Consider the following 26784-nt stretch of genomic DNA (forward strand, 5'->3'; position numbering starts at 1 on the left):
GGCTTTTGTTAAAGTTTCGAGAACATACCTTCACCGAAGAGTCCAGCAGTATATTGCTCCCTCCTACATGTATCTCGCGAAGAGACCGTGAGGATGAAATCAAGAGAGATTAGAGCCCACACAGAAGCATACAGACAATCCTTCTTTCCACGAACAATATGAGACTGGAATAGAAGGCAGAACCGATAGAGGTACTCAGGGTACCCTCCGCCACACACCGTCAGGTGGCTTGCAGAGTATGGATGTAGATAAGGATGAATTGCATATGTCCAATAAAGGCGAATGTATTTGTCGGGCTGTTATTTTTATAATATAATCTGGAATATCATCAGTACCAGCTGAATACTTACTCTTCAGTGAATTAATGGTATTTAGGAGCTCTGTTGGGCTTATTGGACTGAGGAACATGGATATATTATTTATTTGTATAGATGAAAGTTCTTTACATGTTGTATTAGGTGGATTTCCAAATTTTTCCTTCACTAATTTTCCAGCAACAGTTGCATAATAAGAATTGAAACTGTTTGCAACTGCCCTAGGGTTAGTGACATTCTTGCCATCATATATCACAATATTTTTGTGAGCTGTCTTCTTCCCTGTAAGATCCTGCACAGCTTTCCACATGGACTTAGTTTTATTGGATGACTTCATAATATATTTGTCATTTTCCTGAATTTTTGCCTTTTTTATGACCCGTTTAAAAACTAACTTTTATTTTTTGAAATAATTAATAAATTCTGGATTGCTGTGAGTTTTTGACTGCAGAAATAGTTCCCGCTTCCTTTTACGAGGTGCTCTAATGCCTGATGTAATCCAGTTTTTGAATCTGTCTGTGCTTTTGGAAATCACTTTCCTTTGTGGAAAGGCTATGTCAAAGTTATACTTGAAAATGTTCAAAAAATTTTCCATCTTTTCGTTGGTACTACAGGTATCATATACTTCTCTCCAAGATTGTTCGCTGATTAGGTACTGGAAGTGTTCAATATTTTCCCTACTATAAATTCTTTTATGGGTGACGTTTTCTATACTGGTCGAAATGTGATTTACAGGTATGATTAGTAATTGCGAAAGGTGGTCACTATAGCCGGTATCAAAGTTTTCTGATGTACACTTGTCCATGTTTACACATACCTGATCAAGGAGAGTGAGAAAAATAATTATGCACTGCCCATTTAGTATTTTCACTGCACAGAACTTCGAATGGGAAAAGAGAGGGAAGGAAAAAGATCTGGTCAAGGATAAGGACCCTAGAACTAATGGAAAGGGGCAGAGCAGTACGAATGGAATATGAAGGCTATCGGAAACAGAGTACTTCTGTCACTTGATTGTGTTTGTATCTGCATGCGGTTTCTTATTAGAAACATTGTCGTTCACGGAAATGTTATGAAAAGGATAGATTGCTACTTTCCATATAGCGAAGATGCTGATTCGCAGAGTGGCACAAGAAGTAGACTGTCAAACAAGTAAGCTTTTTTTTTTTAAAAAAGCTTTCATCAGTTTCGGTTATTAACCATTATCCTGGATGTATGGCACAACAGACTAGTTGAAAGCTTCCCATATTTCTTTCAAGTTAAACGGTATCAACATTATCAAGTGAAATTGTACAAACACCTGACATAATTTGTCCTACAATACTGACAGTCATATCTCATATCAGACAGACAGGCATCACAGGTTTTTTCCTAATAAACAGCTGATGGTTAAAATCCACTGTATAAAACACTTACGGCTGTTGTACCTCACATTACGGAACCTTTACGATGGCCTTTTTGGTCGAAAGCTTACTTTCTGACAGTCGTTTTGTTGTGCCTGTCTGCAATTCATCATCTCTGCTGTATGGTTAGTAGCAATCTATCCATTTCATAATATTGTCATTATTCCATGTTGGATTTTCCATTGTTTGTTGTAAACATTTTCATTAATTTTATATGTATTCTTTGAAAATTTCAGTGTTGCGCACTGTAACTCTAACAGGTGCCACAAATTTACACCATTTCAGTGACACCCGATGTGCACATCTCGCGCATTAATTTGATTCTTGTAAGGTGACACAAAGACGAGTGGGAGAATTTCTCCATGCAGCTTGTGTAAATTCTGTGTACAGAATGGGCTTTTGGGTGAGTAATTCCAGCTTATGCTTGAAAGACTTGAGGAATGTTCTTCTGTACAGTCCATATTTGAAGAATGAATTCAGAAAGGAGTATTTGCACAAGTAACTTTTCACATTAGGTCATCAGTGAGTAATCTTTAAAACTGCAGTGTATAATTTTCAGGGGTGGCTTTTGACAAAGTTCGATGCACTGAAGGAGAAATTTCATTTCATTCCTCCTTGGGCATGGAGAATAGTTCTTAACTGTCATTTAGCATATTGGTCTTCAATTTTTGAAACAGCTCTTATTTTGGGGAGGAAACGTTGTGGACATATTGAAGAAATGGTGATTGATGTGGTAACACAATTGAGATAGCAATAAAGGTTTTTTGTATTTGACTCCTTTTGATAATGTAATGGATGTTACATGTTGCCTTCAGTGATTACTGTAGCAGAATATTGTCAAATGATCTTTCACAGAACCCAAAAAATTCTGGCCATAAGTTACTGCTGTTAGTGGCACCAAAGTTAGTGTCCAGTCCATAGTGAGTGAGACAGAAACTGAAATTGAGGATAACAAAACAAAAGCTGAATTGCTTAACTACATTTTCAAATGTTCCTTTACAAAGGAAACACAAGTGAATTTCCCTGAATTTAATCCTCGTACCACTGAAAACGTGAATGAAATAAGTATTAGTGTCAGGGATGTTGAGAAATAGCTGAAATTGTTAAAATTGAACAAAGGTGCAGGCCCCAATGGAATCGCTGTCTGATTCTACACTGAATTTGGGGCTGAGTAGGCCCCCCTTCTAACTATAATCTATCGTCAATCTCTCGAATAAAAAACTGGAAAAAAGCTCAGATCGAGCCTGTCTACAAGAAGGGTGGTAGAAGTGACACACAAAACTACTGTCAAATGTCCTTGACATTGATTTGTTACAGAATCTCAGAACGTATTATGAGCTCAAACATAATGAGGTATCTTGAACAGAATGACCACCTCAATGCTAAGCAGTATGGATTTTGAAAATATTGACCACATGAAAGCCAGTTCACACTTTCTCACACGACATATTGAAAGCCTTAGATCAAAGCAACCAGGCAGATGAAATGCTGCTTGATTTCCAAAAAGCATTTGACTCAGTGCCGAACCTGCACTTATTGTCAAAAGTACAATCATATGAGGTATCAAGTGACATTTGTGACTGGATTGAGGACTTTTGGTAGGGAGAACACAGCATGTTATCTTGGATGGAGAGTAATCATCAGATGTAGAAGTAACTTTTGGTGTGTCCCAGGCAAGTGTGTTAGGACCCTTGCCGTTCACATTGTATATTAATGACCTCGCAGATGATACTATTAGTAACCTCAGATTTGCTTGCAGATGATGCAAGTACTTTCCGAAAGAAGCTGCATAAATGTTCAGTCAGATCTTGGTAAGATTTCAAAGTGGTGCAAAGATTTGGCAGTTTTCTTTTATGATCAAAAATATAAAATTGTGTACTTCACAAAACAAAAACTATACTATAAGTGAGTGGAATTGGCCAACTCGTACAAAACACCTGGGTGCAACACTTTGTAGGGATATGAAATGGAATGATCACATAGGATCAGTTGTGGGCAAAGCAGGTGGGAGACTTTGGTTTATTGGTAAAATATGGGTAAATGTAATCAGTCTGCAAAGGAGATTGCTTAAAAGATAACTTGTGTGACCAGTTCTAGAATACTGCTCAAGTGTGTAGGATCCATACCAGATAGGACTAACTGGGGATATTGAACGTATACAGAGAAAGGCAACACGAATTGTCACAGGTTTGTTTAATCCATGGAACAGTGTCACAGAGATACTGTAGGAACTGAACTCGAAGGCTCTTGAAGACAGACATAAACTATCCTGAGAAACCAAAATATCCACGGGTGTACTGCCGGTCTACAGTGTCCAACGGGCACAATATTTCGGCGATCATACATGTCGCCATCATCAGGTGAACTGACGGACTGAGCTCCTGTGAACGTGCCGGCACGGAGAGCCGTACACTATGGCGGCTCTGGGGGAGATTTCACAATTGGTAGGCCTGCGTATTCTTTTTATCTCGATTTCATTTACTGCTTCCCTAGGCTCCATGTTTCACACCCAAAATGTTCTGTGCCCCGGATGAAGTTTTTTAATAAGTTAATCACTTTAATAACTGTTCCCCCTGAGCAGCCATAGTGTACGGATCTCCGTGCCGGCACGTTCACAGGAGCTCAGTCCGTCAGTTCACCTGATGATGGCGACATGTATGATCGCCGAAATATTGTGCCCATTGGACACTGTAGACCGGCAGTACACCCGTGGATATTTTGACTATCAAATACGCCGGGAGAAACTCGAGAATCATATCCCGAGAAAGTCCGTTAACAAACTTTCCTACGTATCACTCACATTGCGATCGGGAAGATAAGATTAGAATGATTACTGCATGCACAGAGGCATTCAAATCATTCTTTCTTCCTGCCCTCTGTATGTGAATGGAACAGCAAGAAACACTAAAACTGGCACAATGGTGATGTACTTACCCCTGCCATGCACCTCTCTGTGGTTTGCAGAGTATAGATGGAGATGTAGATTATTAATAAATAGCAGAAAGTCTTTGCTTGTTAATTTGTGTATTTTCTATTTGTAACCTCAAAATTAAAAAAATATTACAATCTTTTGAAACTCACTGTACTAAATGTGCGTGCCAAAGTATGTGCACTTTTTCCATTTGTGATGAACAGTATGGCTGCAAATGCCAGGAAACTTTTCCCGTAGAGAAGCTCTGCTTGCACTGCACTCGGACAGGGACACACCCGCCAGGGGGCAGATGTCGTTTCCACCACTCTCCTTGCTTGTGGCTGAGCTAATTAACTGCAATATCCCTTCTGCCAGGAGTGCTAATGCCCAAGGTATTTTGGAGGTAGGAGATAAGGTACTGTCAGGAAAAAAGCTGTGAGGGCAGATCGTGAGTCATGCTCAGATAGCTTAGTCGGTGGCGCAAAAGGCAAAAGCTCTGGGTTCGAGTCCATGTCTGGCACACAGTTTTAATCAAAATGGTTCAAATGGCTCTAAGCACTATGGGACTTAACATCTGAGGTCATCAGCCCCATAGACTTAGAACTACTTGAACCTAACTTAACCTAAGGACATCACACAAATCCACCCACGAGGCAGGATTCGAACCTGCGACCGCAGCAGCAGCGCGGTTCCCGACTGAAGCGCCTAGAACCACTCGGCCACTATGGCCGGCTGTTTTAATCCTCCAGGAAGTTTCATATTGGAACTCGCTCTTTGCTGTACTGAGAGATTTATTCGGGACAATACCTTCTTCCTCTTTTAATATACGTATGAAGGTAAGTGGTATTGCTACTTCCGTTCTTCCAGTTTCTAGGCTGGTTGCTTTCAGTCGTGTTAGCAGATCTCAATCTAGACTTGTTACAAGCCGACTCCATTTCAGCATACTTACTGACTCCTGTATCATATCGCAGTATACCACCCTAGACCGGAACAAATCAACCACATCCTTCGCCAGGGCTTCAAATACATGTCATCATGTCCTCACTGAGGAACAACTGGGCCAAATTCTTCCCACCCTCCTAAAATGATGTTCTGTCACCAATCTGACCTCCACAACATCCTAGTTCATCACTTTGCCGCTCCACACGTCACTTCCTACTCCAATCCTGTCACAGGTTTATTGTACCCCATCAGGGGCTGTGCCACCTATGAAAGCAGCCACGTCATTTGCCAGCTCTGCTTTTTATATCGGTACGGCTACGACCAGCTGTACACCGTGATGAACAGCCACTGCCAATCTGTGGCAGAGATGAAAGCTGACACCCTGTGGACAACAAGCATCTGCACATAACATCCTCAATTTCAGTGGCTGCTTCATTACCCGAGCCTTGTGGATTCTCCCTTCAGACATCAGCTCACCTGAACTGCGCAGATGGAAGTTATTCTTGCAGCACATTCTCCGCTCCCGTAATTATCCCGGCCTCAACCTACAGTAACCTACTGTCTCCACACACTCCGTCCAACAGTTTCCATCCCCCCTAATCTCTCATCTCCTCCCCATTCTTGTCTCTCGCCCTGTCGGTGTGCTGCCCTCTGTGAATACACCCACCCATCTTCTGCCACTCCTCTCCTCTTTCACATTTTTTTCCTCACATTCCTGCTTCAGAACTTCCTGACACTGCACCTGTTCCTCTGTCCTCACACCCATGCACAACTATAACTTCACCTTCCCCGCCCCCTCCAGGCTGCTGTTTCCACCCCACGTGATAGTTGCATTCAGGTCCGAGCTGACAGAATTGGCAGTCGTGGGTGCGTGAGGTGTGCTTGCTTATGAAAATGAATGGTGTGTGTTTCTATTTTGCTTATGAACACTGTGGCCATAAGCTTTTCTAAGTGTCTTATAATTGTGCCTGTCTGAAACTTATCATGTCATATTTACAGTAAGTAACAGTGTATATTTCCCTACATTGTTAATAATCCTACAGAGAGTTTCTATTCTTTTATTTATGGTCTGTTTTAAAAATGCTGATTGGAGTCTTGCTTGCCATTTCTGTGTCTTTTTTTGGCTCCTTTTAGAATGTTTGTGACATGTTACGTGACAGCTACCCTTATGTCATTTTTTTCTCTGTTGTTTTCCACAGTGTTGTCTCATCGCCACTTCTTTGGGAGATTTCACGATTGGTAGGCCTGTGTATTCTTTTTATCTTGATTTCATTTACTTCTTCCCTAGGCTCCATGTTTCACACCCAAAATGTTCTGTGCCCCGGATGAAGTTTTTTAATAAGTTAATCACTTTAATAATTGTTTTTTTTAGGGGGGGGGGCATTTTCCTTATATACATAATCGTACAGACACAAATGATATGCTACAGTCATTAACTGTGAGACTAAATCTCAGTGTGATTAAAGTTGCAATAAATTAATTTAGCCTAAATTTAAATTAAATTATTGCTTGTATGACTGTTTTGCATAATAAGGATCAAAGCTGAACAATTCATTACAGTTAAACATTTGATAAATACCTCATACAAATTTCTAAGTTGTTCTCATGTTGTGTTCTCAAATATCCCCGCTATAAAATAATGATATTATGCTACCCACGTGTGTGCTTTTAAAGTATAATGACACTGGTAGACTTCTGTTTATTACAGTTAAGAATGGTGAAGTTAATAGTAATTAAAAAACATTTGTTGTTTCACTGCCTGTGGAAAGCCATCGTTTCTGATGTCGATCACATCAATGTAGTGTTTCTTGGTCTGCCACATTACAGTATATGGTTTGAATATAAACAACCAGGAATTTTATGCTGCTCCCAACACTAAAACACTTTGCTGAAATATTAGATACTCCATTGATAGTGTATTTTCTTTATGAATTTATTTTACCTGGCAAGATTAGGATATACTTTTACAGAGTTTGGGAAATGGTTTCTTACACCAAGACAAAATTTTTTGTATAAACATATGTCCAAAAATCCTTTATTTTCAAGTTATTAATGAAAGTTATTTGACCCAAATCTATTTGTGAAATTAATTTGAAAACATAAATTTTTCAGTGAAGGCGCTACGAGGATGAAAGTGTCGATACATATGGCACTAGCAATTTGGAATAAAAAGTCGACAGAAAAGTGCGAAATGTGAGCACGTCAAACCAGAATTCTTGCGGAATTTAACTGTGTCTCTTAATACTTTCTGGAAACATGGCATCAGGTAAGTTTAATCGCAAATATTAATTTCTTATGATTTATTTCTGGAGGGTCATCACTAATTGACCCTTCCATTCACTCTTTCATCTGTATCTACATTTTCCACTAGCCATTGTATGGTGCACTGCGTTTCCGTAATACTCGTGTGTGGATTGAACCTACCTGCAAAGAATATAGCAGTACGTGTCCACATCTTCTTTTGACCCGTTAACTTAACAGTTGTTTCCTCAAATCATGTTCCAGAAAATATTTTTTAATTAATGAAAAACCTCCTATAATGAATGATATTGCATATAAACATTTAAAGACAGGTTTTAAAGCTCAAAATATTGAGTTACAAAATTTTGAACATCACCAATAATAAAATCCCAAGTATACTCGTGCACTGGGCTTTGAGCAAAATATCAGGTAACTTGAAGTCATTTTTAGTTTCTGTGTAGCTATGAAGTCCAATCATGTATTTCAAAATTGTTTCCTATGAACATAAATCTCGGAAGAGATAGCTGTAGTTCAGTGGAAGTATTTATCTCATACAGCTGGCGAGTACTTATCACTCGACTGACGAACTGTCATCAGTTACAGTCTCCGATGAAGTGACATGACATTCTTATTCGTTTTCTGAGCTGTTAAATTCATTATCAACTCAGGATCACTATTGTGATTCTTTTCTGAAAGCACTGTGTAAACAATAATACAGGAGAGAGGTTGAAAGGATATGTTTTGTTTTCGAGTATCCACAGCTGCATGCAGTAAAGACGACATCTAGCGGTGAGCACCTCAACTGAAACGCGACGGCCGGGCTACAAATGCAGGACCGGATGCTCTCTAGTGGCCAAACACTTAACTATCAGTGCTGAAATGGATACTAGCAGGATTTTATGTTTTCAGAGGTCTACTCTTAAGTTTCCCGAGTATACTCCGAATTGTAAGTTTCTGTCAAAATAATGAAAACAAGATAACTCGGAATTTTATGGTAAGGCATTAATATGAACTGCTGCTACTGATCCCAAACACTTGAGCAGTACTGGAGAATGAGTCCCACAATTGTTCTCTACACGGTCTCTTTTATACACGAGCTACACTTTCCCAGAATTATTTCCATAAATCCAAGTCGACCATACACCAGAACCACAACCGAGCTTATGCGCCCATTCCACTTCGTGTCCCTTTGCAGTGTTACGGATTGATAGTTGATGTGATTGTGGCAAGCAGAACAACAACAGACCTCAAAATGCTTTTTTCAACTGCCAGTAGTAGATCTATCTATCCGTCTATATACGAATCCCGCTCCAGTTACTGCCGGGTCTGGGTGCTGATGAGTCCTCTCCATTTGGCTCGGTCCTCCCACCACTTTTCTTCCTCCTCTTGCTGCCAGGTCACACCTCTCCTTTCTACAGATATTCTCACTCCCATTTTCCACCGTGTTCTTGGGCACCCTCTAGGTCTTTTCCCATCCATCTTTAGTTCTTCCATAATTTTGGGGAGAGTCTGCCCATGCATCCTTTTAACATGCCCATACCATCTTAATCTCTTTTTTTCAATTTCTTCTCTCATACTTTCTTGTTTAAGGTCCTTTCTAATCTCTGCATTCCTTACTCTGTCCATTTTTGTTTTTCCCTTAACTGCTCTAAGAAATTTCATTTCCCCTGCCTGCTGTCTGCTCCAGTTCCTTTCTGTCATTGTCCATGTTTCCCCACCATAGGTGACAATAGGGAAGTAATAATTCTTATACATAAGGAGTTTTGCTTTTTCTGAAACTTCCGTATTCCAAATCAGGTGTTTTATTGTTTGGTAGAAATTGCCTCCCTTCTGTAACCTCCTATTAATTTCGTTAGTTATTCTTCCATCCCTGGATATTTCACTCCTTATATAAGTGAAACTTTCTACCACTTTGAGGGGTTCTCCATTCAAGGTAATATTTCCGTTGATCCCTTTCTCTCTTCCAAATACCATTATTTCACTCTTATCTTTATTTATTTTTAATCCATACCTTTTCATTATTTCCTTCCACGCATCAAGCTGTAACTGTACATCTACCTCTTTATCACCCCATATACCATATCATCTGCAAAAATCATCTTTTTGTCTTTTTCTTTTACTATATCTTTAACTGCCCTGTTCATTCCCTCCATCACAACATTAAAAAATGCAGGAGATAGAATACTTCATTGCTTAAGTCCTTGTCTTATTTCAAAGCATTCAGAGTTCCCCGTAGTGTCCTAATTCTACAATTATGTCCTCCATACATTGTCTTTATTACATTAATGTAACCATCTTCTATATCTATCTTCTTCGTTTCTTCCCCCGAGTCTTTCCCTGTTAACTGAGTCATATGCCTTTTCTATGTCTATAAAAACCATTATCACCCTTTTGTTACACTCCCAACTTTTTTCCATCAGTTGACGGATAGAAAATATCAGGTCGATCGTGCTTCTTCCTTTCCTAAACCCATGCTGTTCTTCACTCTGCTCCTTTTCTATCTTTTCACTTATTCGATTCAGTAAAATTCTTTCAAAAATCTTGGCTGTATGACTCATAAGGGTTATTGCTCTGTAGTTTTTACAAAGTCTTTTTTTGCTTTTCTTGAAGATGGGAACAATGTCTCCTGTTCTGCAATCGTAGAAGATCACCTTAAAAAATGACTGTTTGCAGTTGGTTTGTAGAGTTTTCTTCACAGTCGTGCTTCCACCAGTAATAATATTTTGAATGTCAGTGAAAATTGGTAGTTACTACAAAAGGGTGGATGCTGTCAATAAAAAAATTTACGGGAATTGCCGAGTGGTAAGCATCCTTAAGCATATCAGAGACTGAAATACCTTTTGCGTGGACAATTAGGTGAGAAAAAGATTTGTTCCATATTGCAAGATACTCAAAAACTTGGAGTAAGAAAATGCTCCAAACGTGTGGCGGAGAAAATGCAAACTCGATACGGAACTGCTAAACGGGAGACAAAATGTGAGTCAGAGATTGAGCACCGATTGTGATTGAAGAACAGTGCCAAAAGGTACACAACAGTTTGTTTGCCACAGGCCAGCAATGAAATCAGGTGAAACAGCTGACACGTTGCATCATTCTTGACAATGAGAGTGCCAGCTGTCCCACAGCATGTCAAACGGCTGACTATATGGCAGAGGGAAATATCGAATTACTGTCCCGTTGCCACGATTTATCACCTAACGGCTTTGTGTTGCCCTCCTATTAAATGAGGAATGCACACGGATGGAGATTTTCGTCATTAAAAGAACACTGTTGCACCCTTCTGAAAGCACATTTTTGAGGTATCAGCATCAGAGTGAACAAAACATTTCCTTTGCTAATTTGGACGCATACAGAAGAGTGTAACTTTGAAAAGCAAATATTTTGAGAAATGATGATATGCATAAAATTTTTTGATTTTTTTTTTTCTGTGAAAACTTTTAAAAATTGGCTTCTGACTGATAAATGGAGGCAAGGAAAAAAATGAAAAAAAAAATTGCACTCCCCCCGTGCCCCTCCATCAAAAACACAAACAAAACTGCATGTATACATGCAGTAAAATGCTGTGCTTGGATCTCCAGAAATTTTATTTGTGTACTATGGCCATGCTTGGAACAGTAACATTCCTACGGAATGCAGGTTGCACTAATTCTCTTGGTTTGAAATAATTAAAAAAATATATTACATCAACTACTTTTGCAGTATAATTACATCATTTGCAGAATAAAGAGGATCCAGTTCTGTCTTATTGATTTTATTTTACTCTTTGATAATGTGTTTTTACAATTTTGCAGGGATTGTCCTTGAGACTTTTATACATTGGTTCTGAAAGTTTTCTTTTTAATGTAATTTACCATCACTCTTTTGTTTCTCCTAAGGTTTGAAACATTCCTTTCATTCATTCTTCGGAGTTTGCACGCTGCTGCACAAAAAACACATTAGTTGTGGAGGCTGAAATCGACATGCGATGTGCTTTGTGAGAGACAAAATATGTGTGGTGCTACTATGTGGACTTAGTCAAAAACATTCATAGTAACACCCAATTAATTCCCTGCATTGCTACACATGTAAAAATAAAGATTGCTAGCCTTGCTTTGCCCAACATTACGGGATTAAAATTCCGGCAACTCAAAAGTCAATAATTAAAAGCCCTGTAGCTGTCTGACTACTTTCAAGAAAGATACTCAGGTCCTATCAATGTAGTGGGATACGTACACTGTTACAGTTCAACACATCACCTCCGACTGGACACTAGCAAACTCCCACCATTAATCCCCACAATGACCAAAAAGGAATACACTTCAAAGAGTCAATAGGGAAAGAGTCACACAAAGACTCCGCTCTCAAATATATAGGAAAGGCGATGAAATTTATTGCAGTGAATTAACACTAGCCAACACCATTTTGTCCACTGAAATAGTACTACCCAGCTAGTTACTGGCTCCATGCTATTCTCCGAGGTCTTCCTTTCTGCCAGTGAATCCACACTCACCAACATTGAACACTCACTGAGAAAAACAGGATACCCGTACCCAGGAACATACAGGGTGTTACAAAAAGGTACAGCCAAACTTTCAGGAAACATTCCTCACACACAAATAAAGAAAAGATGTTATGTGGACATGTGTCCGGAAACGCTTGATTTCCATGTTAGAGCTCATTATAGTTTCGTCAGTATGTACTGTACTTCCTCGATTCACCGCCAGTTGGCCCCATTGAAGGAAGGTTATGTTGACTTCGGTGCGTGTGTTGACATGCGACTCATTGCTCTACAGTACTAGCATCGAGCACATCTGTACGTAGCATCAACAGGTTAGTGTACATCACGAATGTGGTTTTGCAGTCAGTGCAATGTTTACAAATGCGGAGTTGGCAGATGCCCATTTGACGTACGGATTAGCACGGGGCAATAGCTGTGGCGCGGTACAATTGTATCGAGACAGATTTCCAGAACGAAGGTGTCCCGACAGGAAGACGTTCGAAGCAATCGATCGGCGTCTTAGGGAGCACGGAACATTCCAGCCTATGACTCGCGACTGGGGAAGACCTAGAACGACGAGGACACCTGCAATGGACGAGGCAATTCTTCGTGCAGTTGGCGATAACCCTAATGTCGGCGTCAGAGAAGTTGCTGCTGTACAAGGTAACGTTGACCACGTCACTGTATGGAGAGTGCTACGGGAGAACCAGTTGTTTCCGTACCGCTTACAACGTGTGCAGGCACTATCGGCAGCTGATTGGCCTCCACGGGTACACTTCTGCGAACGGTTCATCCGACAATGTGTCAATCCTCATTTCAGTGCAAATGTTCTCTTTACGGATGAGGCTTCATTCCGACGTGATCAAATTGTAAATTTTCACAATCAACATGTGTGGGCTGACGTGAATCCGCACGCAATCGTGCAATCACGTCATCGACACAGATTTTCTGTAAACGTTTGGGCAAGCATTGTTGGTGATGTCTCGATTGGGCCCAACGTTCTTCCACCTACGCTCAATGGAGCACGTTATCACGATTTCTTACGGGATACTCTACCTGTGCTGCTTGAACATGTGCCTTTACAAGTACGACACAACATGTGGTTCGTGCACGATGGAGCTCCTGCACATGTCAGTCGAAGTGTTCGTACACTTCTCAACAACAGATTTGGTGACAGACGGATTGGTAGAGGCGGACCAATTCCGTGGCCTCCACGCTCTCCTGACCTCAACCCTCTTGACTTTCATTTATGGGGTCATTTGAAAGCTCTCGTCTACGCAACCCCGGTACCAAATGTAGAGACTCTTCGTGCTCGTATTGTGGACGGCTGTGATACAATACGCCATTCTCCAGGGCTGCATCAGCGCATCAGGGATTCCAGGCGACGGAGGGCGGATGCACGTATCCTCGCTAACGGAGGACATTTTGAACATTTCCTGTAACAAAGTGTTTGAAGTCACGCTGGTACGTTCTGTTGCTGTGTGTTTCCATTCCACGATTAATGTTATTTGAAGATAAGTAATAAAATGAGCCCTAACATGGAAAGTAAGCGTTTCCGGACACATGTCCACATAACATATTTTCTTTCTTTGTGTGTGAGGAATGTTTCCTGAAAGTTTGGCCGTACCTTTTTGTAACACCCTGTGTATTCGGTTATTACAGTTTTTTGTACGGCAATCATACACTTGGTCGATCACAAATGACTTCCTCTTTGTGACTTCCGAAATACTCTCCGTGAACACTTGTGTTATACCAGACTGTTGAATGCGGACATGCATTAACTGTGGTGTACAGTTACCGGATATCAGTTTGTGGGATGGCGGTCCGTGACTGTCGCACTCGATCGGTCAATACAGGGACGGTTAATGCTGTTTGTGGATGCAGCTGGAGTTTTTTCTTTTCTGTTGCCCTTGTTCACTTTCACTGCAAACTTTCTTCTTGCAGTGAGTGTGGTGGGGCCTAATGCAGGACCAGATTATGATCCCAATTCCTAACTTAAGACACTGTTGTTGTTGTTGTTGTTGTTGTTGTTGTCTTCAGTCCTGAGACTGGTTTGATGCAGCTCTCCATGCTACTCTATCCTGTGCAAGCTTCTTCATCTCCCAGTACCTACTGCAGCCTACATCCTTCTGAATCTGCTTAGTGTATTCATCTCTTGGTCTCCCTCTACGATTTTTACCCTCCACTCTGCCCTCCAATACTAAACTGGTGATCCCTCGATGCCTCAGAACATGTCCTACCAACCGATCCCTTCTTCTAGTCAAGTTGTGCCACAAACTCCTTTTCTCCCCAATTCTGTTCAGTACCACCTCATTATTTATGTGATCTACCCATCTAATCTTCAGCATTGTTCTGTAGCACCACATTTCGAAAGCTTCTATTCTCTTCTTGTCTAAACTATTTATCGTCCATGTTTCACTTCCATACATGGCTACACTCCATACAAATACTTTCAGAAACGACTTCCTGACCCTTAAATCTATACTCGATGTTAACAAATTTCTCTTCTTCAGAAATCCTTTCCTTGCCATTGCCAGTCTATATTTTATATCCTCTCTACTTAGACCATCATCAGTTATTTTGCTCCCCAAATAGCAAAACTCCTTTACTACTTTAGGAAATGAGAAACTTAATCTAATTCCCTCAGCATCACCCGACTTAATTCGACTACATTCCATTATCCTCGTTTTGCTTTTGTTGATGTTCATCTTATATCCTCCTTTCGAGACACTGTCCATTCCGTTCAACTGCTCTTCCTAGTCCTTTGCCGTCTCTGACAGAATTACAATGTCATCGGTGAACCTTAAAGTTTTTATTTCTTCTCATGGATTTTAATACCTACTCCGAATTTTTCTTTTGTTTCTTTTACTGCTTGCTCAATATACAGATTGAATATCAGGGACAGGCTACAACCCTGTCTCACTCCCTTCCCAACCACTGCTTCCCTTTCATGTCCCTCGACTCTTATAACTGCCATCTGGTTTCTGTACAAATTGTAAATAGCGTTTTGCTCCCTGTATTTTACCCCTGCCACCTTTAGGATTTGAAACAGAGTATTGCAGTCAACATTGTCAAAAGATTTCTCTAAGTCTACAAATGCTAGAAATGTAGGTTTGCCTTTCCTTAATCTTTCTTCTAAAATAAGTCGTAAGGTCAGTATTGCCTCACGTGTTCCAGTGTTTCTACGGAATCCAAACTGATCTTTCCCGAGGTCCGCTTCTACCAGTTTTTCCATTTGTCTGTAAAGAATTCGCGTTAGTATTTTGCAGCTGTGACTTATTAAACTGATAGTTCGGTAATTTTCACATCTGTCAACGCCTGCTTTCTTTGAGATTGGAATTATTATATTCTTCTTGAAGTCTGAGGGTATTTCGCCTGTCTCATAAATTTTGCTCACCAGATGGTAGAGTTTTGTCAGGACTGGCTCTCCCAAGGCCGTCAGTAGTTCTAATGGAATGTTGTCTACTCCCGGGGCCTTGTTTCGACTTAGGTCTTTCAGTGCCCTGTCAAACTCTTCACACAGTATGATATCTCCCATTTTATCTTCATCTACATCCTCTTCCATTTCTATAACATTGCCCTCAAGTACATCGCCCTTGTATAGACCCTCTATATACTCCTTCCACCTTTCTGCTTTCCCTTGTTTGCTTAGAACTGGGTTTCCATCTGAGCTCTTGATATTCATACACTACTGTTATGCAACAGACACCACCTGTGGAACATCACTCATAATTTTGTATTTACGTAGTCAGTCATTCTTCCGCACCTATCAGCTGTTTAAAGTTATCTGTCATATGAGAAGCATTTGTCTTTATTTTGAGATAGTCAAACATCTCTCTGCTCATCTACCTATATTCGAAGAATTTGTCTGGTGATATTTGTAGTTGATGATATAAATTATGAAATTCTCCATGAACATTTCTTCCTTCATAAATTTCATGAACAGTTCTCCTTTATCACCTTATTTTCCTAAGTGAAGCTAATTTAGTTGCCTTACTCTTGAGCTACAATATTCTGTGGTGCCTTTTTGTAGAAACAGCTGGTCAGCTCTAGTAGCAGTCTTGTAACGAGAGGTGGTTGCTCGCACGCAGGGGACCAGAGTGGATCACCCGATGCTGCCGCTTGTTGCCTGAATGTCGCATATCCGGAAGTCACTCACTGTCAGACACTTCTGACCGCTACTGCCTTAATGTGACAGGTGCGAACTTTTGAACAGGCGTCATCTTTCAGATGTTGAAACACACTCGTGTGAGCTTCCATTTATGTTGCACAACTCTTTCTTGGTGTTGAGATTTTTTTTTTTTCCATCAGTGTCTATTGCATTACCACTAACTCCTCTCGCCTGTAATTGCTTAGATGAGAAGTACAGCAGTGTGCAAGCTTCATTGTCTTGCCACCGTAGATCACGACACAGACCTTTGTATGTACAATGTGTAACAGAAGATATGCTGTGTAATAATGGGAGTTGTCAGCTACTCAAATGATGATGTAAGTGACAGCTAGGTTGCTACAAGAATATGAAAGGACGTTTTAATTCTCCTCTGTTACAATGCTACGCGAGCAAATGTTTTCTGTGGCTAGAAGAAAGATTAAGGAAAGGCAAACCTACGTTCCTAGCATTTGTAGACTTAGAGAAAGCTTTTGACAAAGTTGACTGGAATACTCTCTTTCAAATTCTAAAGGTGGCAGGGGTAAAATACAGGGAGTGAGACTGGGTTGTAGCCTATCCCCAATGTTATTCAATCTGTATATTGAGCAAGCAGTAAAGGAAACAAGAGAAAAATTCGGAGTAGGTATTAAAATCCATGGAGAAGAAATAAAAACTTTGGGGTTCACCGATGACATTGTAATTCTGTCAGAGACAGCAAAGGACTTGGAAGAGCAGTTGAACAGAATGGACAGTGTCTTGAAAGGAGGATATGAGATGAACATCAACTAAAGCCAAACGAGGATAATGGAATGTAGTCGAATTAAATCGGGTGATGCTGAGGGAATTAGATTAGGAAATGAGACACTTAAAGTAGTAAAGGAGTTTTGCTATTTGGGGAGCAAAATAACTGATGATGGTCAAAGTAGAGAGGATATAAAATGTAGACTGGCAATGGCAAGGAAAGTGTTTCTGAACAAGAGAAATTTGTTAACATCGAGTATAGATTTAAGTGTCAGGAAGTCTTTTCTGAAAGTATTTGTATGGAGTGTAGCCATGTATGGAAGTGAAATGTGGATGATAAATAGTTTAGACAAGAAGAGGATAGAAGATTTCGAAATGTGGTGCTACAGAACAATGCTGAAGATTAGATGGGTAGATCACATAACTAATGAGGAGGTATTGAATAGAATTGGGGAGAATAGGAGTTTGTGGCACAACTTGATTAGAAGAAGGGACCGGTTGATAGGACATGTTCTGAGGCATCAGGGGATCACAAATTTAGCCTTGGAGGGCAGTGTGGATGGTAAAAATCATAGAGGGAGACCAAGAGATGAATACACTAAGCAGATTCAGAAGGATGTAGGTTGCAGTAGGTACTGGGAGATGAAGAAACTTGCACAGGATAGAGTAGCATGGAGGGCTGCATCAAACCAGTCTCAGGACTGAAGACCACAACAACATGTGTTCTCTGTAATTGTGGAGGTGTCTTTTACTGATTCAGTTGCAAATAAGGAGACAGGTAGTGCTATTTTTATTTGTAAGATGGTGACCCCAGCCAATATTTTATTTTTCAGTTAAGCAGAAAGGATTCTGAATGTGCAGCAACATTTTCAGGGATGTGATTAATGGTTTTTGATTGTTGAATTGGATTAATTTATTCCTAGCAGTGAAAGAACTACACAGCTCTTAGTTCTACAGGAAAAGCATTTTCCACAAAAGTATGGTGGACTAAATGAACAACTTTTATGTTGTAGAAACACTGGGTCCTATTGTATGGTGGATGAATTGGTTTCTGCAGAAGTGGCACTGTTTGGTGACTACCGTATTTACTCGAATGTAAGCCGCACTCTAATCTAAGCCGCACCTGAAAAATGAGAGTCTAAATGAAGGAAAAAAAAATTTCCCGATTCTAAGCCGCACCTGGAATTTGAGACTCGAAATTCAAGGGGAGAGAACAGTTTTAGACCACACCTCCAAATCGGAACAAAGATGTCCATTGTAACACGAGACACAATTTAGGTTGAATGGATGAAGATACAGCTACAGTAGTTTGGTTCGAGTCGTAAGCTTAACAGTTAAGATTTACCAAGTAGCCATTGCTATGTGTCAGGCGCTCCGTCCGTATTTATACGGGTACCCTTCTTTTGCATTCTGATAATGAGTGTTTACGACCTGTAGCCACTCGCGGCATAGCTCGCTTTTGTGCGCGCTACCGCCGTTTACAATATAAAAAAAAAAAAGAGAGGAATTGTCTTACAAGTGAAACAATGGCAAGAGACTGCTATTTGTTGTTACTTACACTGCTGCTTTCTTTGATAATGATCAACAAGAACCAAATAATAGACTGCGTATGATAGATGATGTTCTGAACGAGAGTTTAGCGAAAAATTTTCTCTGTTTCAAAATCTTTGCAGATGTCTCTTTAGTACATTACATTATGCACAGAAATTAGTCATAGTAGATATAAAAATCTAGTCAGTTGCCGTGCTTCATTTCTGACTGTATCACTGTTCAGCATAAGAATAATACAAATATAAACATGACATATGATGTATATTCTTCCGTGGTTGCTGTTGTCTCACTCTAGCTTCGTAGTTTATTACGCAGACAGGATTTAAATGAGATAGCAGCAAACACGAAAGAATACATGGCATAATGTTTACATTCTTCTACCTTTTCTTTTAATTTATTTGCTGACACAGAGGTTTTGCTGCCAGTATTTATCTTTGTGCCTGCAAAGCATGCCTGTGTAGCGCTACATATATTCGACGGCAGAAGTTAGTGTGGCGGCACCTACCAACATTTTTCAGAACTTCTGCTTCCTTCTCACTCGATTCTAATCCGCAGGCGGTTTTTTGGATTACAAAAACCGGAAAAAAAGTGCGGCTTATATTCTAGTAAATACAGAAGGTACCCGCTCTCACTTCGTGCGGTTAGCTATAATTATCTATTGTTGGATAACTTATACAGAGGAGCGAGGTAATGCATGATGCTCTCAATCAGTTACAACACACTTCGCTTTCAGGACGAGTTTCCAAAGAATGAGTTAAAGCCTGGTGTTCTCAAGCTGCAACATGACATGCCACATGATCTTCATCAGATTCTTGGTCTCCAAGCCATTCTAGGTTACTAAGAAAGATTCAACCGTTTGCTGGATGTTCTATTTGGAAACAAAACAGTCAAAACGTAATAAGTAGGCACACAAATGATGCAGCAAACTCAATAAATTCATTTTCCTAGTCAAGAAGTCAAATATAAATAAACCTGTTGCAAAGATCAACTCTATTTCATTAAGTTCTTAACATGCAAAGTGAAATCAGAAGATTAGTATATTCTTACAAAGTAAATTCAATGTTAGTGTGTATTTGTAGAGATAAGATTGCAGATCTTAATTCTGTCTCTGATGTAAACCTCTGAAAAATGGTTATTTTGTGTACCATGCCGTGATGATCGTGTCACTTAGGTAAGCATCTGAACTACTAAACTGAACAGGCTCCCTTCTTTTTCCCATGGTAGGATTTTGATGAAATAAAGCCAAAATTTTGCCCCAACCTATGCTCAAGTTACCTGTGAAAATTTGTATCATATCAGTAAACTCTTCCAGGCTAAGTTGCCGTGGTCGATCTGTAGAACTTCTTCTCCCTGACGTTTCGTTCTCAACTACGGAGAACATCTTTCGACTCACCTCGGAAGATGTTCTCCGTAGTTGAGAACGAAACGTCAGGGAGAAGAAGTTCTACAGATCGACCACGGCAACTTAGCCCGGAAGAGTTTACTGATAAAGACGCCGGCCGTGAAAGCCTACATGGAATGATTTGTATCATAGTTTTTGGGTTTAGCATGTTTAAAAATAGTCTTATCGTATTCTGTTAAACCCCACACCTCACATGCAACCAGGTTTTGGGAAATATTTTCAGTATACAGACACACCACTTTTTCAGTTTTATTATAAGTATATTCGATAATGAAGTTGCCAGTTGGTTTAATTTTTACATGAAATACACAAAGTATGTTTGCCGTCGGTTGTAATTTTCGTATGGGCCATAGGACGTGGTCCAAGCTACAATTCTCTGCCTAAGTTTTCATCTATCAGTGCTGGTGATTTCTCCAGAGTCTTTATTGACTCTGAGTGCAGTTACAATCAAACAATTCCAACAGATAAGCTATCAGAATTCAGACGATTCTGGAGGGAGTCGCATTTCCAGTGGTTGTCGAGAAAGCACCAGTTGCTAGAAATGTGTAGAGTACATGTGGCAAATCAGTGCTTCTCACTCGGCTGGCTGGACGGAGTCAGTTCACGGGTCGGACAACCTGTATCCACCAGACGAAAAAACAAAAAATAATGCATATCCAAAAGCACTTCAACAAACTGAATTCAAACAAAAACACTTTTTCTCCTTTAAGTGGCACTGAAATGCAAGTGAGGTACTTGCTAGATATTAAATGGAAAAAAACTGTCTGTAATAATACTACCTTTAATACTCTGTGTGTATGAATAAACACTAAAGATAATGAGGTGTTTTATTTTATAAATGAAATTGTCGTGCAGCCACAAGTCATAACTTTCCTTTATTACTAGTTTTGCTCGTCATAGCAGGGGGTGTCTTACGAATTTGTTAGAGATATTCCAGTAAACTGTGACACTCATCTAGTGCTCCCGTGACCTTGTCGAACTACAGTATGTAACACTGTTATGTACCCATTCTATTTAAATAGGTCGACTGGAGTTTTCATTAACAAATATCTTTGTTTACGGACACTGTCACATAACATCACATAACAGACAATGCCCTTGTGATACTCTGATAAGAGAACTAGAGAACTCTAGCCAGAGACTTCAGACAAGAGACTGCTTAAAAAATACACCCCAGCTCAATGTTTTCTTCTTCGGCATTGTTGATTAGGGTTCGAGGAATCTTCTGACTGGCATATTCCTTGGGGCTGCAGTTGACAGTGAGATAGCCCTGCACCCCTACGCCACCACCAGCCCAAAGAGCACCTAAGGTAGAATGTGGTCAAAAATGAACAGACACAAGTATCTGCAATTCGTAAGTGAAATGTGAATACACTGAATAACATCACATTACATAAATCAGTGCCAGAAATAATGCTATAACTCTACCCATTTACTCATTAATATATTTTCTCAAGGAAGCAGAAATTTTTGTGTGATAAATTCACACATATTTTAGGAGTTTAAGCTTCAAAATTTCTATTCCCGTCCATTGTATGTGAGCACGTTCAGAAATTTTTTTGATCTAATGTTAGTGCTGTTCCCCCCCGCCCCTGCTCTCACTAAATTTAATTTTGTCATTCTGTATTTGTTATTGGTATTTGCATCTGATTAGAAATACAGAGTTAAAGTAGGGGTTAAATACAGTTGCTCATAACAAGGATCAAATATGCATATTGTAACAAACAAGCCCTCGGTCACAAATATTAAGTCAAAATTGTCCTGGTTTCGACACTACTATGAGCGTAGTCTTCAGAATTAGACTAACTGTACTAAAACATTAGGTATATAGTACATTAATAAAATTAAAGTTTGTACTGACTCGAAAAGATGCAGTACTTACAAGTCACATATTAAAAAAGACCTAAGCCGGAAAGGCGGTGTCACGAACACTTGTGAGATGGCGAGCCGCTAAGGGCTGCTCGTACTGTGAACAAGGGTTGCAACGAGACTGAGGTGCCCACATTAGAAAGTGTGGGCAAGTAAACACGGCGCGGCTACGAGCGCCATCTAGTAGCCGCAGAAACAACTAGGCTACTGTGCATTCAAAATTAGACACATGAAATTGTGATGCAGCTGAGTCAGACATAACGTAAGCTTTAATAATAACAGGATGAAGTTACATATTTATCTGCTTTAAATAGAGATACATTTTGTAACGTAAAAACGTTTGTTATGACATACAAGAAAACAGCAAATATGTGACAGGAAAACAACATTTCGGTAAACTGCATGAGGAAATCTGAATCAAAGATCTGAAACGGTCACTGAACCTTAGCAGCTATGATCAAATATGCAGTTGCACGAGTCTAAGGCTAGAATGCTATGCACGCAGACACTGATAGATCTCTTAGAAAAAAAACTTGAAGTGGTTTACATTTTATGCACTTCAGCACACTGGCATTTTTAACTAATTTTTTTCTGAAAGTTACGAGAATTGTGTAGTAGTGGTTTAGAAAATTGACGTCCGGGCTCTAACCTCCAACTTCTAAAAGTACGAACGGAATCGAAGAGGACAGAGTGGTGCAGAGCCTAACCTGCCACGTTCGACGTAGAGGTACCGATCGCTCGTTTATTTTTTCAGGCGGCACGGCACCGGGAACGAAAAGAGCTGCCAGAATTTACGACCTGCCGGACGAGATCTTACTGGAAATCTTTTCTTACCTGTCGCCGGACGACATGGCGCGGAGCACGCAGGTGTGCGTGAAGTGGCACGGCATACTGAAACAGGAGGAGCAGCTGTGGAGGCGTAAGGTGTGGAGTAGCAACAGCGTGGACGCGATGCAAGAGTTCCTGGCGGCCGGCAGCGGCATTCCCCGCCTGCGGACCCTCCGGCTGCTCTACGACAGCGAATACAGGATCCGGGTCGCCTGGCCAGAAGTGACGCTCCACCTCTGTGTTGCCACTCCCTTCCTGCTGGAGCCTTACTTGCGTTCCTTCGACACCGAAAGTCTGGTGGTGAGTGGCGAGCCGGATCACAGCGGAGAGTAGTTCGGAGTACCCGAACGAGATCCGTGGGAGTCGGTGACGGGGGACCTTACGGCAGACCTGCCCCACCTTCGCACACTTTCGCTGCTCTTTTCTAGTTGACAACTTCCCGCTGTGCTCCCGTTCCTTCCCTCAGAGCTCTGCTCCTAAAATGTAGCTAACAATAATTAATTGAATACGTTTTTAGCATCGTACTGTTCCACATTTTTGATGACCCTTTTGCTATGTAAGATTACAAAGTTAGATCTCTCAAAATTGGTGTTGGTGCTTTTTGCAACATTTATAAAGTAGTATTTGTGCTGCTTCCATCCCTCAAAAGGCATTCCATATTTTAAAATAGATTCATAGTAGGCCTAGTTGTGGTAATCAATTTTTATGATGTCTATCTGAATGCTATATGTGCAGTTCAGTCCTCTCTACTGGAAGCTGTGGACATTAATGTAGTCTTACACTGCATATAATTTTCCAATACTAATAGATGTAATAATTGTAGTTTATTAAGAACAACTAAAGTGAGCATTCATCACTAGTCTTAGAATGTAAGAAAAAATAAAGAGTTCGGTGGAGATGGTACACGTGCTGCTTGTGGCTTTTACTCTGCAAGCAATCGTGGAATTAGTTGTGATGGAAATAAAGTAAAGTGTTAGTTTTAATTCTGCTTTTCTTGTTGTGCATCTGACTGTATAGATTATGGATGTATAATATTTAATGCTTGTGTAAAAACGCTGTAGTTCTTATTACTTAACTGTGAAAAAATGGAAAGTCTCGTAAGGAAAGTATTATCAAAATGGTAGATCACTGCTCACCGTAAGGAAGAAACGTCGAGTTGCAGACAGGCGTGACGAAAAGACTGTTCACGAGAGCTATTGGGCGTAGCCTTCTTTGGAATACTTCCACCCTCACCCACAACCCCTTCCCGTCTCCCGATGCTGCTCGTGGCAGCCTCCTCTACTCCCAGAACACTCCACCAGACAGCGCAGAGTCCCCAGCTGCACCCTGCTATCCCTAAACCTTCCGTGCCCCACTCCATATTATTGCTCCCGTTTGATGCATTTCTACATCCCCATCTACACTGATACTCCACAATCCCCTTACGACGCACATAAGAGGGTATCCCGTTCCACTACTAGATATTTCCATTTTTTTCCACTCGCAAATAGAACAATGTAAAAACTGTCTTCATGCCTCCACATGAACCCTAATTTCTCGTATCTTATCTTCGTGATCCTTATGCGCAGTATATGTTGGAGGCAACAGAATTTTTCTGCAGTCGGCTCCAAATGAAAATTCTCTAAATGTTCTCAATAGTGTTTCTCGAAAACAATGTCTCCTTCCCTCCAGGGATTCTCATTCGAGTTCCCGAAGCATCTCTAACACTTGCACATTGTTCAAACCTACCAGTAAGGAGTCTAGCAGCCCGCCACTGAAATGTTTCAATGTCTTACTTTAATTCGATGTGGTAGGGATCCCAAACAGTCGAGCAGTATTCTAGAATAGATTGTACTACAACCTATACGCAGTCGTCTTTACTGATGTACCACACTTTCCTAGAATTTGACCAAGAAACTTAAGTTGACCTTTCATCTTTCCTGCCACAATTCTCACTATTTCATATTGCTTTGCAATGTTAGGTGCAGGCATTTAAATGGCGTGACTGTCACGCAGGATGCTACTAATACTTATCGAAACATTACAGGTTTGTTTTTCTTTCTTGTCCGCATTAACTTACATTTTTCTACATTCACCACACAAGTAGAAGTTTTGTCTTCATCGTCTTGTATCCTCCTACAGTGACTCAGCTTTGAAAGCTCACCCTACACCCAAGCATCATCAGCAAACAGCCACATATTACTCCCCACCCTGTCCACCACATCATTTATGTATAAAGAGAATAATAGCAGTCCTATCACACATCCCAGGGGCACTTCTGTCCCGGGTTCGATTCCCGGCGGGGTCAGGGATTTTCTCTGCCTCGTGATGACTGGGTGTTGTGTGTCCATCATCATTTCATCGCCATTGACTCGCAAGTCGCCGAAGTGGCGTCAGCTAAAAAGGACTTGCAATATGGCAGCCGAACTTCCCCACATGGGGCTTCCCGGCCAACAATGCCGTACGATCATTTCATTTCCTGACAATACCCTCATCTCTGATGGACACTTGCCGTCGAGGGCAACCTACTGGGTTCTGTAGCTTAAGAAGTCTTCGAGCCATTTGCGTGTCTGTGAACCTATTCCTTGTTTAACAGCCTGCAATGTATTGTGTCCAGTTCGGCCGTGTGTGTGTGTGTGTGTGTGTGTGTGTGTGTGTGTGTGTGTGAGATTTTCTTTTCTGAAGAAGGCTCTGGCTGAAAGGTCTCACATAACAGGCTTTTCAATTTTGTTGTTTTTATGGTGAGCAGCAATCTGCCCTCATCATAATATTATTTAACCAACGGTTTTTTTGGCTGTTACTCTGGCATCATTTACAAAGATAAATGTGTGCAGTTTTGAATTTTGTGATGTCAAAGGTTTTAAACTCTTTGCATCCAAACAGTGTCAACAGGCTGTCATAGATGACAATTACTAACATTCCATGTAAGACTAAACTGAGAAGAATTATTTCATTAAAATTTGAATTAAAAGCTGTTTAAACTGTACAAAATATGAGACATTGGGTTTGTGAACTGCATGTCACAAATTTTTCAGAGAAGAAAAATAAATTGGGCAAAATACTGTATATTTTGGTGCCATATTTCAAGGGCATGGCTGAATGAGCTAACATTCTCTTGTGTTGTGAGACAAATGCTAAGACAAAAGTGGTAAATGAGAAAAATTGTATTGTACAAAGAGAGAGAATTGGGCAAGTGAAACTGTATTAAATGAAATAAAGTATGATATGGTGCACATAATTAGGATGGTAATTTATAAACTAGCCTGGATGAGTTTATCTGCAATATCTGCTGTTATGAATGGTAAGGGAACTGTGTCTGACCATTAAGTACCAAGTCTGTGCAAATAGTGGCATCTTTATCACGTCCTATTACTTTGAGACAGTTCATTTCCTTTCCTTTCTGGATGCAGCTACCGTGTACTTCACACTTTTATAAAAAGTCTAATGTGATAATTGGCACTCAGCATGAGACGGTCTGTTGAATTGTGTTAATTTGTGCCAGTGGACTGTAACCTTTTCCTTTTAGTTGAACATTTGATAGACAGCAGTTGGCTCTATGAGATAATTAACTTGTATATGTGAAACTTATTTGTCAGCACTTGTGGTTTTTTAGTTAGTATGTGATCAGCTTCACCTGCAGAAAAATGAAAACCCATCTATTTCAATACCAAAACACACTTTAAGTAATACATCTACTCAGCCAGAAAGTACCAAGGCCAGAACTGTTTGAAATTCAAGTATACGGGTAGAAAGTGTATTTAAAGTGCTACATCTAAACGACAGCAAGTATGTATTTTATATAAGTATTATGTATATGATTGAAGCAAGTGTCTTCAAATGGGTGTATGCCTTATTCTGAACAGTTTCAGAGGCAGAACGCATTTAATGTACATTGTTACTTATTGTCTTAATCGCATTGTAAGGTTACACTCACCTCTGAAGCATTATCATACATATCACATTACAGCTATTGTACAGC

The 26784-nt window shown here is 40.3% G+C and overlaps 1 protein-coding gene across 2 annotated transcripts in view; it reads left to right on the forward strand.

The window, feature by feature from the left end:
* LOC126426793 (uncharacterized) overlaps positions 1-26043 on the forward strand; it is a 29827-nt gene extending 3784 nt beyond the window's left edge. Inside the window, exons 1-3 of one of the 2 annotated variants that reach the window (XM_050088791.1) lie at positions 1981-2117; positions 7680-7833; positions 22753-26043. In XM_050088791.1, the coding sequence (XP_049944748.1) occupies positions 7824-7833; positions 22753-23159 (417 nt within the window). In that variant the 5' untranslated portion in view covers positions 1981-2117; positions 7680-7823 and the 3' untranslated portion in view covers positions 23160-26043. Of the gene's footprint in view, positions 1-1980; positions 2118-7679; positions 7834-22752 lie in introns of those variants that run through there. The other variant, XM_050088790.1, reaches the window with a different exon arrangement.
* The last annotated feature ends 741 nt before the right edge of the window (positions 26044-26784 follow it).

This window comes from Schistocerca serialis, chromosome 11 (assembly GCF_023864345.2).
Source record: "Schistocerca serialis cubense isolate TAMUIC-IGC-003099 chromosome 11, iqSchSeri2.2, whole genome shotgun sequence".
Lineage (NCBI taxonomy): Eukaryota > Metazoa > Arthropoda > Insecta > Orthoptera > Acrididae > Schistocerca > Schistocerca serialis.